Raw genomic sequence first — 14,158 nt, 5'->3', positions numbered from 1 at the left:
CCCCCCCTCATTCTCAATTCTTGGCCAAGGATGTCAGCAGCATTTCTCCCATTTTAGTTGGGGTTCCCACCGGCATCTCGCGTTAAAGCATACCGAGATGGCAACAAGATCCATCATGTCGAAGAAATCTAGTTCACTGATTGACCCCTCGCTGGCCCCAGTCTACCGAGGCTTTCTCTTGCAAAGTTCTAGATCTAGCAATGTGGACTCGGGCTCGGTGTGAAAACTCACCCGGAAGTAAGGAAGCCTACCTATTTCTTTCGATACTTGTCCCACCATTTGCGCGGGTCTTGATTGCTAACCACCAAAGGAAGAGGGTCGCAAGAAAAGGTGGGAGAGTTCGGTACTATTAAGAGCCGTTTCCCGTAAATGAGGGGAAGAAAAATAGTAACCATTGGTTTAGAAATTCATGAATGCTTCGCCGTTCAAGCAAATCCCTTGACAGAGTTACCATTCTCATAAAATCAAGTCCCATCACAAGTTCCATCATAGCTTCACTATCTTCACCTTCAACGCCCCTAACGTTCAAACATCGGTCACTCATCCTCGGTATTCCTTCGACCGAACGACGCGAGATAGCAGACAGAGGATAAGGCAAAAAATTGCAATCCAGACCGAATACCTCCGTCTTCGTGACAACATCCACAACAGATATTCACAGGGTATTGCCCACTCAGATAAGCAATCATGTTGATGCCAGCGGGTCTTCTCGCCAATAAGAGTGCCATCATCACAGGCGGCACAACTGGCATTGGCCGTGCCATCTGTCTCGAATTTCTACGACAAGGGGCGAATGTTGTAGTCAACCATCTAGGCCTCGAGAAGGATAAGCCTCATCTCGACTCTCTCATCGCTGAGGCCGACGCCATTCGCAAAGCATCATCCACAGCTGGCCTTCTCGACCATCAACCAGGCGACGTTCGCGATCCGGCGACAGCCACAGAACTGGTCAAGAAGGCCGTCGAGCACTCTCCCAAGAAGCGGCTTGACGTGTGTGTGTCAAACGCTGGTATTTGCACATTTGCCGATTTCTTGACGCTCGAGCCGGACCTTCTGTATTCAACAGTGAGAACAAACCTGGATGGTGCCTTTTACATTACCCAAGCCGCTGCCAGGCAGATGGCCCTCAACCAGGAACCTAAGGGAGGGAGTATCATAGGTGTTTCCTCCATCTCGGCTCTTGTCGGAGGTGGCCAGCAGACACATTACACTCCTACCAAAGCTGGAGTTCTGAGTTTGATGCAGAGCACAGCATGCGCATTGGGAGAACATAACATTCGGTGTAATGCTCTTCTCCCTGGGACCATCCGCACGCAGCTGAACGATGCCGACCTGGCTGATGATGCGAAGAGAACCTACATGGAAGGTCGTATCCCTCTAGGAAGGACAGGCTCACCCTCTGATATGGCTGGTCCGGCTGTCTTCCTGGCTTGTCCAGAGTTGAGCGGATACGTGACGGGCGCACAGCTTCTCGTTGACGGCGGACTCTTCGTCAACCTTCAGTGAAGGAGAGAAGATTAAGCTCGTGGGGAGAAATGGGGATATGGAGAAGTGGAGACGCGGAGGCGAAGCGCTACATCGAGACGAGATCGAAACCTGGAGATATTATTAACAGAACAAGGGGTTTCCGTGGAGACGAGTCCATGTTGGTCTTGTGGAGAAATTCCTTCTTGAGTCGCGGAACACATTGACTCATGGAGTAGGCGTGTAGATGTTTTGTCACAAGAGTATTGGATATCAGAGATGTGTTCATCCGTGCGACTGGATACCCGGAGCCCCGGGGCGGTGCTATCGAACACGGGGTCGCGGTGTCGGGCTTGAACAGCGCTGGCCGGCGGCTTTTAGTTTTCGTTCCATTGAGTAGGATATATGCGAAGGATCGATCCATGCCTGATATGGAAATGCTTGAGTACTTTGGCACGTTTGACGGAAAGAAACGCAAGTGACAGGAGACACATTTACTGTATTGGACTGGAAGTACGGAGTAGATCAAAGCCAATCCGCATAGCGCGGCTTTTCCTTGCCAGGCATATGAAAGGATATTACTGTTGATCTCCTGCACCGTGTCCCTTCTGTGACACCCAATTACTCAAGATTATCGTTGTTCTCACCCTCCATCACAAACCAAGGAAACGTGAGATATATCCCGTCAGGTTCAAAACGGACTGAACGGTAGGTGGGAGGTTTCACCACAACGAGGAAGTGATAAGCAGGAGGTTACTAGGATGTAAGGACGGGAGTCGACCGAAACTGTATACTGTACTTTGGCCAAGACTAAGTTTTGTACATCCCTGTTGGTAGCCAGTACATATCAGTGGCTTGGGTTTGTAGACGACAGCCAAATTAATTGCCGCCATTTCTGCAAAATTTGAACTCTGTTTTGACAGTTCTTGTTTCTAGAACTTCTGCAGAGAATACTATGTACAGTGACATCAGGGACAGCTGTCAAAGGAGAGGAAATCCCAACACCAGAAAAACATCGATTCTGGTTTGGTATAATGTTGCTCTTTTACGATATCGTCAAAGTGCACCGTAATACTCAACTCACAATCTACACAGCACTGTACTATTCACCACAGTGTTTCCCCCTCATTATTAGTTTTCGTCCAACGTTGTGCTCCGTTAATCAACCACAAGGATGATGCAAGGAAGGGTTGTATGTATTAATCGCGCGCATGCCCCGCGTCGGCGCGGACGTTTGATCGAGACATCCTGACATTCGAAGGAGACGGACGCCAAGCACTATGATCCATGATCCCAGCAATAGAATTTCCTCAAGGTACACAGTTTAGGAAGCCGCCAAGGGATATATGATGGACCCAGCGAGGTTCTATTTCTTTTACAGCGTGAATGGAAGGGCAAGCAGATAACAGGGCCGACAGATGCATGCTTGAGTTTGGTGACATAGAAGTGTTTTGTATGACAGAAAAGCGGTAGAGCACAATCCAATGACGATGATGACTACCGTATCAAAAGATGACAGTAAAGGCTGAGCTGAGCCGAGCCAAGACCAGCCAAGCCAAGCTCGGTTGGACTGATGTGGCAGGCCGGTGCAGTGACTTGCAGCCAGCCAACAACAACAAACCATTCAAGCCCATGGACGAACCGAACCCTTCAGCGCAGAAGGACCCTGTACAGTAGACTTGTGCTCCCTGCCTATGCAGATCTGATCCCGATACGGGTGATAAGGGCTTTCTCGGTGACCGCGTTTCACATGCTTCTCAGGGACAGATCTTGTATTGGATGGTCTGTGTTGCAGATAGATGCGATGCCTGTGCAACCATGATCTCTCCTGCCACGATATGAGCATGTCACGTCAGTCGTTCCAATTGCGTTATTTCTTCCGTGTCTCTTGCTCATTTCCAAGATCGCAACACGACTGTCGATTGCTGGACAAGGTGACACTTGTGAGACGGGTTTGGCATGAATGATCATTTGGTGATGGCGCCCAGCCGAAGGTGGCCGTCCAGGCCACGGGTGGATAACGGTGTCCCCTGGTGGGGCCGGACGGCATGGCTGATAGGGCTGCGGATCGGACTGGCGGGGCACGAGCGGACCCTGAGCGGAGCTGGCTTGACGTCACATAAAACAACGGACCGAAACTGTGCGCGCAAAAAAGAACGAAACCGGGACCAGATTTGCAAAGCATCGACGTAGCGACTCTTGATTCCGTGGTCTTGGTCGGAATACAGTGGAGGTGTAGAGCATCTTTGCGTGCATTTCTACCGTTGCCAATGCCTCTTCCTCCTGACGGTGACCGTATTGGCGTCATGGATAAGCTGCTTGACGGTGGATACTATTACCATTCAATCCGGTTTATCTGGCGGAACTGGCGCTTGATGTCGTCGACCTTGCATTAATTCTCACGCCGAGAAATGAGCCCTGTAGGCTTGAGTTTGCGCCCGAGCCCTTGAGAGAAAAAGAAAAAAAAAAGGCCGCTGAAGAGAGATAGAGAGACAAGAGAAGAGTCACTGCATTGTGAAGCCATCTGCAAGCCTCCCTGCAATAAGAGACGCTCCCTGGCATGTCTGTCTGACTGGCTGAAAATGGCCGACACTGAGACCCTGATTGGAGCTACGAACCGTAAGAGGGAGCCTCAGGGTCCACACCAGAGAAAGAAATCTTTTCTGCAGCACATCTTTGCCGTTATCAGACGGTACGGCGGTACACCGTTTTATGCGGTGAGCTTTTGTTATCTGTCGCGATTCAGGGCAGCCAGATTAGAAAACCAGAATCAATTGGCGAGCCCATGCCGTGTCCTACGTCTGACAGGACGGATCATTGTTTGTTTGTACAGTCGAGCATCGGTGGCACCGTGTTACTAAACATTCAGATATCATGAGTGCTTAGTCTATGCCATGTATCACTGATTGATCCATGACCATCCATGTATGCTGTTGCTTTAAGAGAATGAGCTCCATTTGCGTTATTTACAGCCTCCACTGTTGGTTGACAAGTGGGAACGAGGCATGTCTCGTATCTCACGGACCTACGTATGTACAAGTTCAGATATTGTATGTACTTTGTTTCCCTCCCCGTCCCCGTCCCCGTTGCCGTGGCTGGCTGGCTGGCTGGCTGGCAATGACGTTCAAAGAACACGAACTGAAGTTGAGAATGGGGTTGGTCTAGTGCGGCGACGGCGTCTAAGAAATGGAACCCAGGTACGGATGCAGACAGCAAAAAAACATCTATGACAGCCCGCCCCAGCCGCGGGTAGAGAGACAGCAGGTTATCAGAGGCCAGCGTAGCCAATACCACGGTTCCCTGTATATGGCAGCAGTGAACGATGGGTACCGAGTACCCCACCTGTCTCACTCTGGCAGGTACCTTTGTCGCTCAGACCCGAAAAGCAACACCGTCATCGCCCATCGCATCCCGTCCCTTACCTCATACTGTACCTTAAAGTTTTTCTATTGTAACCGAAACAATGCCTCACAAGAAATACGGTGGAACCTTTATTGTGGGTAAGGGGGAATCATCCATGGCTTGCCACGGTTTCGATTGACAGTGACTGACTCGGTTATTGGACCCCGAGCTACGTATCGACGGGCGTCCACCGAGATGCCATGGATATTGATTTCGATTCGATATCGATCAGAGCAGAGCCACGGCCAAGATGACGCCTTGTTTGGACATTGTATCCTCAGGAATCTTACGTACTTGCCAGTTACTCTCCGCTTGTCATCTAAATCTATAAAGCCCCAGATTTCTCCCACCGTTCTTGACGGTAGAACTCATCAGTCTCCATCATTCCCCAGATTCCATATCCACTATCATCAACAACCATCAAACACACAAATAGCTCGACACTCCCCGAGTCATTTTTCAATAATCCCTTATTTGACATCACATTACCTGAAGCACTCTACCGATACCTCAGCTTTACGCGTCTTGATTGTTACGCGTGCGCCTGAACAGGACCATATCCATTCCTAGCAACATCATCACCATGTCTTCACAACAGACCGAGTTCTTCAAGGACAACCTCCCCGCTCAGCGTGAGGTCACCACCCCCGACTCTGTCCCCAGTTCTCCCGAGCTCGGAAGCTCCAGCTCAAGTGACAGCATCGCCAGTCTCGGGTCTCCCGCCTCTCCCATCTCCCCTCCCATCTCGCAGCCTGTTGCCGACTCGTTCGTCTTCGCTTTCGACATCGACGGTGTCTTGGTCCGTGGTGGACGAGCTATTCCTGAGGCCATCCAGGCCATGAAGGTTCTCAACGGCGAGAACGAGTATGGCATTCAAGTGTAAGTCGATTCATCCACAATATGCAGTCATGATCCACCAACCCCGGATTTATTCTGGGGAGGTCCACTTAATAAACGGCATCGTGACTTTTCCCCTGGCGTCGAACCATACAATACTGACACCCCTCTTAGGCCTCATATCTTCCTCACCAATGGTGGTGGTAAGACTGAAGAGGAGCGATGTGGCGATCTCTCAGGTCAGCTCAAGTGCGACATCAAGCCTGGCCAGTTCATCTGCGGCCACACTCCCATGAGGGAGATGGCCGAGAAGTATGGCACCGTGCTTGTCGTCGGTGGTGAGGGCGAGAAGTGCCGACATGTTGCTGAGGGCTACGGCTTTAAGGATGTTGTCACACCTGGCGATATCATCAAGCACAACGCCGCTACCACCCCCTTCCGCAAGCTTACCGCTGAGGAGCATGCCAACTCCCGTGAGCGAGACTTCTCTGATGTTGTCATTGACGCTGTCTTTGTCTTCGCCGATTCTCGCGATTGGGCTGGAGATATTCAGATCATGCTCGATGTGGCTATGTCAAAGGGTGGCCGTCTGGGTACTCGCAGTGAGACCAACGATGAGGGTCCCCCCTTCTACTTCTCTCACAACGATGTCGTCTGGTCTGCTGCGCACGAGCATGTCCGTCTAGGTATGGGAGCCCTTCGCCGCATGTTCGAAGTTACCTTCAAGGATCTCACTGGCGGTAACGGCGTTCTACACACCCACGCCTTTGGAAAGCCTCAGGTTTCTACCTTTGAGTTTGCTTCCCGTCTGATGGGCCAGTGGCGCCAGACTGAGCATGGTCTTGTTGCTCCTCCTGAGACTGTTTACTTTGTCGGTGACACTCCCGAGAGTGATATCCGAGGTACCAACGCCGTGAACAAGGTTGCCGACAATGATTGGTACAGCATTCTCGTCAAGACTGGTGTCTACCAGGAGGGTATTGAACCCGCCTATAAGCCTCGAGTGACTGTTGAGAATGTTCTCGATGCTGTTAACCACGGCATCAAGCGTGAGATGGAGAAGAAGGCGTCAAAGGGCCACATGTCCAAGTCTACCCTTATCCCTGAGTCTGGCATCACAGAGATTGCTGTCGACATGGATGGTATCACCATCTAATCCGACTCGCACTCTTCACTTCAAACATTACATTTTGGGTTAACGGATTTTCTTTTTTTGTCCTTGGCTTCTGGCGGAGTTTGGGGTACATTTCCTTTGTTACAGCCACGCATTACGAACAGTCCTTTACACAAGCATCTGCATAACGGCTCCTTGCAGGTGTTATGAGCACAATATACGTATACGTCCTGAAGAACGGATAGAACAAGAAGTATCTGAATAGACGGATTGGTTCTGGTTTCAAGGGTTTTCGTCATATCTAGCTAGATTCTTACCTCCTTGATGCACCACTCTACTATACCCTGATGAGCATCACATCAAATCCTATAGAACAGCAAAAAGATAGCAAAAAAATCTAGACTCTTACAATATCTTGAGGCAGTATGTTACGAAGTGACTAATTTCATAAACCGCCACAAAAGCATCCTAACTTAACTTAGCCTATTGAATTGCAGTCGTAGGTTGGAACAAATCACATCGCAACCATTCAGAACAAGAGCACATAATCCATCCAGTGGTGTATTGAGCGATGGAGCATGGTGCGACTCCCGCTCCGCCATCTTAACAAACATCGACGCCTTGTTCTGCATATCCATTGGGCCACTCCGCTGACTTGTTTAGCAACTCGTGTTCGGCAGGACGTCGACTCATGTCCATATTCAAAGTACCTCTACCGGCGTCACAATGGGGTCTAATCTTCACAATGTCACTGTGTTCTCCAGTCAATCTCCACGTGGATGGCTCGCCTGTAACTGATAGCTGTACTGTTCAATATCAACGTGAATATGAGTCTGAAGCAGCTAATTCTTCAGCAACCCAATCTTTGAGTGATTCAGTCTCGGGCGCTCTCATCTCGTTCGCCAACATCCAGGGGTTGCTCTGGGTTCGCTTCCACTCCCAACACTTTCTCATCAGCCTCCCTGAATACGAAACCTCCCCACTGCGAGGTAGCAACCCAGCCAGCTGCATCAACAATATCTTGTCTCTGCCTCTTCTGGTCCAAAGCTTCCTCTGCGCTGATACCCGGTGCAAATCCACGGACGTTCTCGCGATCAACACGTAGCCATCCCTTCCAGCCTGTTGTGATATCGCCAGCTCCAACACCACCCACAACGATAGTCCCCCACCATTCGCGACCGGCACTCGCCTTTGTGACACTTCCATAGAGAAGAATGCCCTCTGCCTCGGCTACGAGAGCACGAGTATTGTCTGAGTCACTTCGTGCTGGGCGGTAGATGTAGGCATGTTGCAAATGATATGGCGAACATGTCAGGCGCGTGGCATCAAATCGACCTTCAATATCGATGACCAGAATGGCGTAAAGGTGAGGAGGGGTGATGAGGTTTGATATGAGCCTGTATAGCAGTGGCAGATGACGACCAGATATGCCAAGACCAGCAGATTTTGTGGCACTAAAGTGAACTGCTGTAATATCATCAAGTTCTGATACATACGTAAGTTTGTTTGGCAGGATTTGGGGCTGATGCTGGACCTGATCCCGAATGCTCGAGCAATTGGGATCTGGAGGGAGTGAAGAGCGTATGTTTCGCAGGACCTGTGTTGATAGTTTAGTAAGTCTTTAAGTGTGATAAGTTGATAAGCAAAAGTCTGAAGGTCGCTCGAAAATGTAAGCCTTGGTAGTGGACTTGGATCAAAAGTGATGTTGACTTCATTCTTTCGTTGGCTCAAGGGTAGGCCACGCCAGCTCATAAGGTCCATGATACGTGACGCGTAAAGGTATTTCGAGGGGTTTTCTGTGATTAAATGAAAGTGAAACAAATTCAAAAGAAGCCATGGCAGCAGTTTGGTGGACTTCTCAAGACGATATCCCGACATATCTAGTCGTGATGTGCTGAATGCTTGTGTCCAATAGGCAAGAAGCTTTGGCCCAAAATCTCGTGTTCAACTTACGTCTTCAAGGCTCATCTCAACAACCTCGCCCAGTAACCGGCTCCCCGTTGCTGTCTCCATTCTGAGACCCCGGAAGCTGAACTTGATAGGGGCCTTTTTACTTGGATGCTGATCGTTTAGTACGGTCTTCGGTGTTTTTGGCAATGGGCTATCCGTGCCAAGTCTTCCACGCTTCAGAGCTTCCTGAGAGCGTGCAGACCAACCTAGGCGGCCGGAAGCGCAAATTGGATAGAGGGTCCAATAATGTCGAGCTCTCTGGATGCGAACTTGTCGAGATGCTGCAGTATAAGTGCGAAATAAAAGAGCCCGTCAAGCCGGATAGTCCTGTACAATGCTTTGCGATTGAGCGATTGTTCCGGAAGTAAGTTCTCCCCCACCTGATCCTACAATGGCGCCCCAAACATAGTTGTACCGTATCACAAATGTTCTGACGTCGGTATTCGCTGGTATAGATGTAGAGATAAAAAGGGCTCTTTTATGGTCGAAACGACGGCTTGGGAGGGCAGAGAGTATCCTCCGGTGGGACAGAGAAGTGATGACGGAAAACACAGCAGAGACAGGGCATCTCCTCAGCACTATCACTGGTCGTCAAGTTGGCACGCGCCAGACGCAGCACGGTGAACCAGACCATCGGTTTTATAACAACCCAGGGCAACTTCCTATTGTCTCCGAAAATCACATATAGCATGCTTACTTCTCAAGGGAGACTCTGATTCTCTTGTGAAACTCAAACGTCATTGTTAGCCTCAGCCAAGTAGAGCATGCATCCCCGTCGTGCGTACGACCGACCCAGGTACAGAACAAGAACAATGCAGCCTTCAAATAATGCCGATTCTACGATAGTGACGTGAGGTTGAATATCAGAGCGCTGAGTCACCCGCAGGGCTGCAACAAGTTGATGACGGCATTGCCGGAATGGGCCGAGGTGCTCAGCACACAACATCGTTATCGAACCATGAGTTTACACAATCAGGACAAACTTTTACTATTTGCTAGATTTCAGGATGAGATATGAAACAAAATGGCTCCTATCGACCAACAATTGACGAATGAATCTCTAATTATGATTCGGCCACACGGGGCTGCATTGTCGATCCCAGATATACTCTCGGCCTCACGAATTGCATTTTGATAGCTCGGTTGCCCTTGCCCGTGAATATGGAATGCACGAAGACCGTTTCAAATGAAGCGTTGGTGGTATTCTCTTCTCTACCCAGCTACACGACAAACGAAACATCGGCAAGCCGCCTGAACGTATCTATGTGCACTCCCATCTCTCATTGCCCTTGCTTGAATGACAAAGTGTTATTTCGGTCCGTTGATTCTTTTACTCGTTCTTCTGGGCAGCTCGCTCCTCTTCGAGCTTGATGTAGTAGTTGTCGCGGGCGTTGGTTCGGGGCATGTGGAAGCCGTACCTGGTTCGGAGGGGTGAGCATATACTCTCAGCGTCGTGTCGTTTCGTCGGCGGCATTGCTTACCAGAAGAAGTTGGCCATGACGAAGCCGGAGCCTACGAGATTGCTAGTCAGCTAGGTGTACTTCAACCAACCACATCATTCGAATTGTCAGCCCCTCGAAGATCCCTCCTCTTGAAATATGTGATTGCCAACTCATGTAATCCGAATCAATCCGTCACAGAAATCGACGTACCGAGGGCGATGCTGAGGTCCAGGACGAGGTTTCGTCGGAGCATCTAGCGCAGTTGTCAGCCCACGAAAAGCTCTGGTACCGGGAGGCTCAGGCTCCTCTGGCCCGGTGGAGTGCGAAAAGCGAGCCATTGAGTCGAAGGAAACGTACACCGGTGATGGGTCGGACGGCCATTGTGACTAGATTACTTTTGCGAAGCTGTTCGGGCGAAGAAGCGAGGCTTTCGAGAAAGTATAGAGGTGCTGGGGAGTTTCGATGTGGTCAAGCAGTTCCAAGTTGATTCCGAAGATGGGCTGATGTTAATCGCGCTAACACCCGAGTCACGTGCACGCCATTCGGTTGAACAACGGCGAATCATGCCGAAAAGAATCTCGCCCATTGAAACCACCTTCAGTTGGAAGATAACATCAGGTAGACAGTGGTCGGTTTGCAGAGCCCGACAATATCTGCTACCATGAGTCTCCGACTTGCCGCGCGGCGGCTGGCAGTATCAGGTACGGCAACGCTCAGTCCGCCTTCTTTGCAACTCAATTGGCCCAGAAGCTACACGGACTAATCAAGAGCTTTTCACTATAGCAAGGACCGCACACCCTATATCTAGTACACCAGCTCCTGTCTTCTCTACTACTATCGGACCCTCAATACAACGACGGCATAAATGGGCTTCCAATCTCTTCAAAGGATGGGGCAAACCCCGGAATAAAGACGCTGGAGCTTCACCCGCACAGGACCCTACATCTCTGCTCGACGACCCAAAGAGCCGTGAAGAATATCTACAGAAGAGCATGTACAGCGGTGTGGAGGACAACATTTTCCAGGACGAGATCGAAAAAGTCAGTACCGACACCACCCCGGGTGCTCCCGAGATCGAGCAAAAGACGAAAGAGAACATGGCCATGGTTGTGGACCCCGATCCTCGAAGTCGAGTGCGCTGGCAGCGTAAGAAGGTTATTCAGATGGTTCGCCGCAACGGCCGTCTGACAAGAGACGAGCGCATTCAGATGTCAGAGCGCCAACTTCTGCACAAGAGCGAGTTCATGCCCACAAGTGTCAAGAAACTCGTAATGCTGGCACGTCAGATCGCAGGAAAGAGTGTCGACGACGCCATTGTGCAGATGAAGTGGTCCAAGAAGAAGATGGCAGCCGAAATTGGATATTACCTTGAGGAGGCTCGAGATTTGGCTATTGCACAGCGTGGTATGGGGCTCGGAAAAGTCAACAATGAGATTTTGACAACTCCCAAGAAGATCCAAACATTCGATGGGAAATGGATTGAGATTGAGGACCCGACGCGAATGTATATCGCTCAATCGTGGGTTGGGAGGGGCCCCTGGCGAGGAAAGAGAATCGATTACAAGGGTCGTGGACGAATGGGCATCATCAGACATCCTAGCACAAGTATGCCCGCATTGGTTACATATCTGGTACTGGAATCGCTAACCCATCTCTAGGTCTAACGGTGTTACTCAAGGAAGAAAAGACAAGAATACGAGAATACGAGGAGCGTGTGGAAAAGAAGAATAAGAAGGCACCCTGGGTGCATCTCCCCAACCGACCAGTATATGGACAGAGGCCATATTACTCGTGGTAAAGCCACGACTGTCCTCCGAAAATGAAGTTTAAAAAAGAGACGGAGTCTTCCGGCGCTGCCAGAGACCACCATGTAATTTCTCATAGAAACTTGTAAGATATGTACAGTGAAGTGTACACTTGACAGAGATTGAAGTTTACGCTCCAGTGCTAAGTCGATTTACTTGATGTGGTATATTGGCTCTCGCCTTATGTTCATAAAATAATCGTTCGACGTCGAGTTGGCTCAAACCTTGTTGCCACTTATGATTAACAAATCCATCAACATCAGCCCTTCGCGGGTGAAACCATACCGTTTCATAAAGCGATATGTATTGGCGCCTCGCCGAGTGGCCAGTATTGGATTACAATTAGACATGCTCTATGCAGTGATGTTATGCAGTGATTAATATAGTGCGCATGCGATTGTCATCTGCCATATATTGATTCTGCTGTGCCCCGTTTTAAACGCCGATGTCTCCCACAAGTTGTCTTTGCTCAAACCATGTGTCGCGGTTCCTCGCGAGGAAGCATATCCTCATATCGATGGGACATTAGTTCAAGGTCATATCCATTCTTCTCGCCAATGGACCCTTGGTCGGGTAAAGGATAACTGCGGTCCCTGGTAGCCATAGGCGGCGACATGCTTGCCATGTTTCCACGAGGGAGGTCGCGCTGGTTTTGACGTTTCTTCCAGAAGAAGAAACCTGCGATGCCGAGAAGTGCGAGGATACCAATAGTAACTCCAATACCAACACCGGCCTTTGCAGCGCCAGACATGCCGCTGGAAGATTCTTCCTTCTTGTCTGAGTCGTCGTCTGAAGAGTCAGAGGTAGCTGCAGCACCAGCCGCCTCGGAGGCTGTTGATGAGCTGGCGGCATCGGTGGAGGAAGCAGAGGACTCAGGTCCTGTGGCCTGTCAATGTTTAGTATTCAGTTTCCTTCGACGCTTGATTGAACAGCCTTCTTACCGTAGCCTCGACGGCCCCGGCAGTTTCAGACGTGGAAGCCGCATCGATAACACCAGTCGAAGTGGCTTCGGGTGCCTCTGAAGTTACCGGGGGCACAGCAGAACTTGATGCAGCATCAGAGGTATCAGCCGCGGCAGGGGTTTCCGATGTTGCTACAGCTGCTGCAGATGTTGTCGCTGCGCCTGACGCCGACGTTGCAGCAGCTTCTGGAAGGGCAGGGAGTTGCTGACCTAAGCCTTGTGAGCTTTTGCTACTTCATGTAAGATACTACTGAATCCTGGCAACATACCCACACAAAACCCGTTGCTCAAAAAGCTGGTAATATCGGCGTCTGCAGCATTGCATGAAGGCGCCCTTGCGCACTCAGCCACACCCTTGATAAAGCTGGGGCTAACACAAATACAACCGGCCTGGGTGGCATCTGCGCAGCCCACAGTTGGCTTAACTGATTCAACACATGTGTTCTGGAAGCCATCAGCACCTGTTTCGAGTGAATGCATAGTGATCAAGCGCTAGTCACTTACGATGCAGTCCTGAGCATAGACACCAAGAGTCTGTAGGGCGCCCAGCGCCACGAGAGTTGAAAGAGAAAAGCGCATATCGGAGGAAGTATGCGGCGAGATAAAACCTCGCTACTTTGAAAGATCGTTAGTAGCCAGAGGTGAACCAAGTCTGAAGTTCAAGACAGGCTGGCTGGATAAAGAATTGAGTGTGAGAAGTGGTGGCAGGTGCGGTCACAAGGATGAATCGTGACAATGGTGGCTCCAAACTTGCGATATCAACGATAAAATGCCGCAGGTAGATCCAGGAACAATCCCTCAGGAGAATCGGAAAAGAAATCTTGAAATAGAAATGAGAGACGAGTCGGACAATGTCGTGCAATGTAACAGAAGTGGCTTGGTCCAACGTGGCACTCGATACAGCAGATGGAGGGTCCCTGAGAAGAATACGAGTGAATGAAGGCCCGGGTTACGGATTCGTTGTCGTCGGTTTAGCCCAGAAAGAGCAATTCGAAAGGAAGGTGGAAAAGAACAATACGGTAAGGTAAGGTGAAAAAAGAAGAATACGAAGAATTGACCACAAGGAATGACTGGATGGTGAGATAACGAGGGACACTTGAGAGAGTGAAAGAGTCCAACGCGCAAAGGTGGTCGTGAGAAGTCGAGTCGAGGATGAGGTTGAGGTCAGGACAAGACGAAAGCA

General features: G+C 50.1%; 7 protein-coding genes across 7 annotated transcripts; 4 read left to right on the top strand and 3 right to left on the bottom strand.

Annotated features, from left to right (window-relative positions):
* Positions 1-687: 687 nt before the first annotated feature.
* Positions 688-1,506, top strand: FMAN_16102 (uncharacterized protein; the record flags this gene model as incomplete). Its single annotated transcript, XM_041829366.1, has 1 exon — positions 688-1,506. One exon carries the CDS (start codon positions 688-690, stop codon positions 1,504-1,506), a length of 819 nt encoding a protein of 272 aa, XP_041680136.1.
* Positions 1,507-5,449: 3,943 nt separating this feature from the next.
* On the top strand, positions 5,450-6,859 carry FMAN_160101 (uncharacterized protein; the record flags this gene model as incomplete). Its single annotated transcript, XM_041829365.1, has 2 exons — positions 5,450-5,745; positions 5,878-6,859. 2 exons carry the CDS (start codon positions 5,450-5,452, stop codon positions 6,857-6,859), a joined length of 1,278 nt encoding a protein of 425 aa, XP_041680135.1.
* Positions 6,860-7,691: 832 nt separating this feature from the next.
* Positions 7,692-8,830, bottom strand: FMAN_16100 (uncharacterized protein; the record flags this gene model as incomplete). The annotated part of the gene is made up of 2 exons (XM_041829363.1): positions 7,692-8,414; positions 8,771-8,830. 2 exons carry the CDS (start codon positions 8,828-8,830, stop codon positions 7,692-7,694), a joined length of 783 nt encoding a protein of 260 aa, XP_041680134.1.
* Positions 8,831-8,913: 83 nt separating this feature from the next.
* On the top strand, positions 8,914-9,391 carry FMAN_16099 (uncharacterized protein; the record flags this gene model as incomplete). The annotated part of the gene is made up of 2 exons (XM_041829362.1): positions 8,914-9,131; positions 9,223-9,391. The coding sequence occupies 2 exons, from the start codon at positions 8,914-8,916 to the stop codon at positions 9,389-9,391; spliced, it is 387 nt and encodes a 128-aa protein (XP_041680133.1).
* Positions 9,392-10,097: 706 nt separating this feature from the next.
* Positions 10,098-10,590, bottom strand: FMAN_16098 (uncharacterized protein; the record flags this gene model as incomplete). Its single annotated transcript, XM_041829361.1, has 4 exons — positions 10,098-10,185; positions 10,249-10,279; positions 10,420-10,462; positions 10,567-10,590. 4 exons carry the CDS (start codon positions 10,588-10,590, stop codon positions 10,098-10,100), a joined length of 186 nt encoding a protein of 61 aa, XP_041680132.1.
* A 280-nt stretch (positions 10,591-10,870) lies between these two features.
* On the top strand, positions 10,871-12,007 carry FMAN_16097 (uncharacterized protein; the record flags this gene model as incomplete). The annotated part of the gene is made up of 3 exons (XM_041829360.1): positions 10,871-10,910; positions 10,993-11,814; positions 11,868-12,007. The coding sequence occupies 3 exons, from the start codon at positions 10,871-10,873 to the stop codon at positions 12,005-12,007; spliced, it is 1,002 nt and encodes a 333-aa protein (XP_041680131.1).
* Positions 12,008-12,483: 476 nt separating this feature from the next.
* On the bottom strand, positions 12,484-13,554 carry FMAN_16096 (uncharacterized protein; the record flags this gene model as incomplete). Its single annotated transcript, XM_041829359.1, has 4 exons — positions 12,484-12,900; positions 12,956-13,185; positions 13,245-13,419; positions 13,480-13,554. 4 exons carry the CDS (start codon positions 13,552-13,554, stop codon positions 12,484-12,486), a joined length of 897 nt encoding a protein of 298 aa, XP_041680130.1.
* Positions 13,555-14,158: the final 604 nt, after the last annotated feature.

The sequence above is a fragment of the Fusarium mangiferae genome (assembly GCF_900044065.1).
Source record: "Fusarium mangiferae strain MRC7560 genome assembly, contig: FMAN_scaffold004, whole genome shotgun sequence".
In the NCBI taxonomy this organism is placed as follows: Eukaryota; Fungi; Ascomycota; class Sordariomycetes; order Hypocreales; family Nectriaceae; genus Fusarium; species Fusarium mangiferae.
This window is presented reverse-complemented; position numbering and strand designations above follow the sequence as displayed.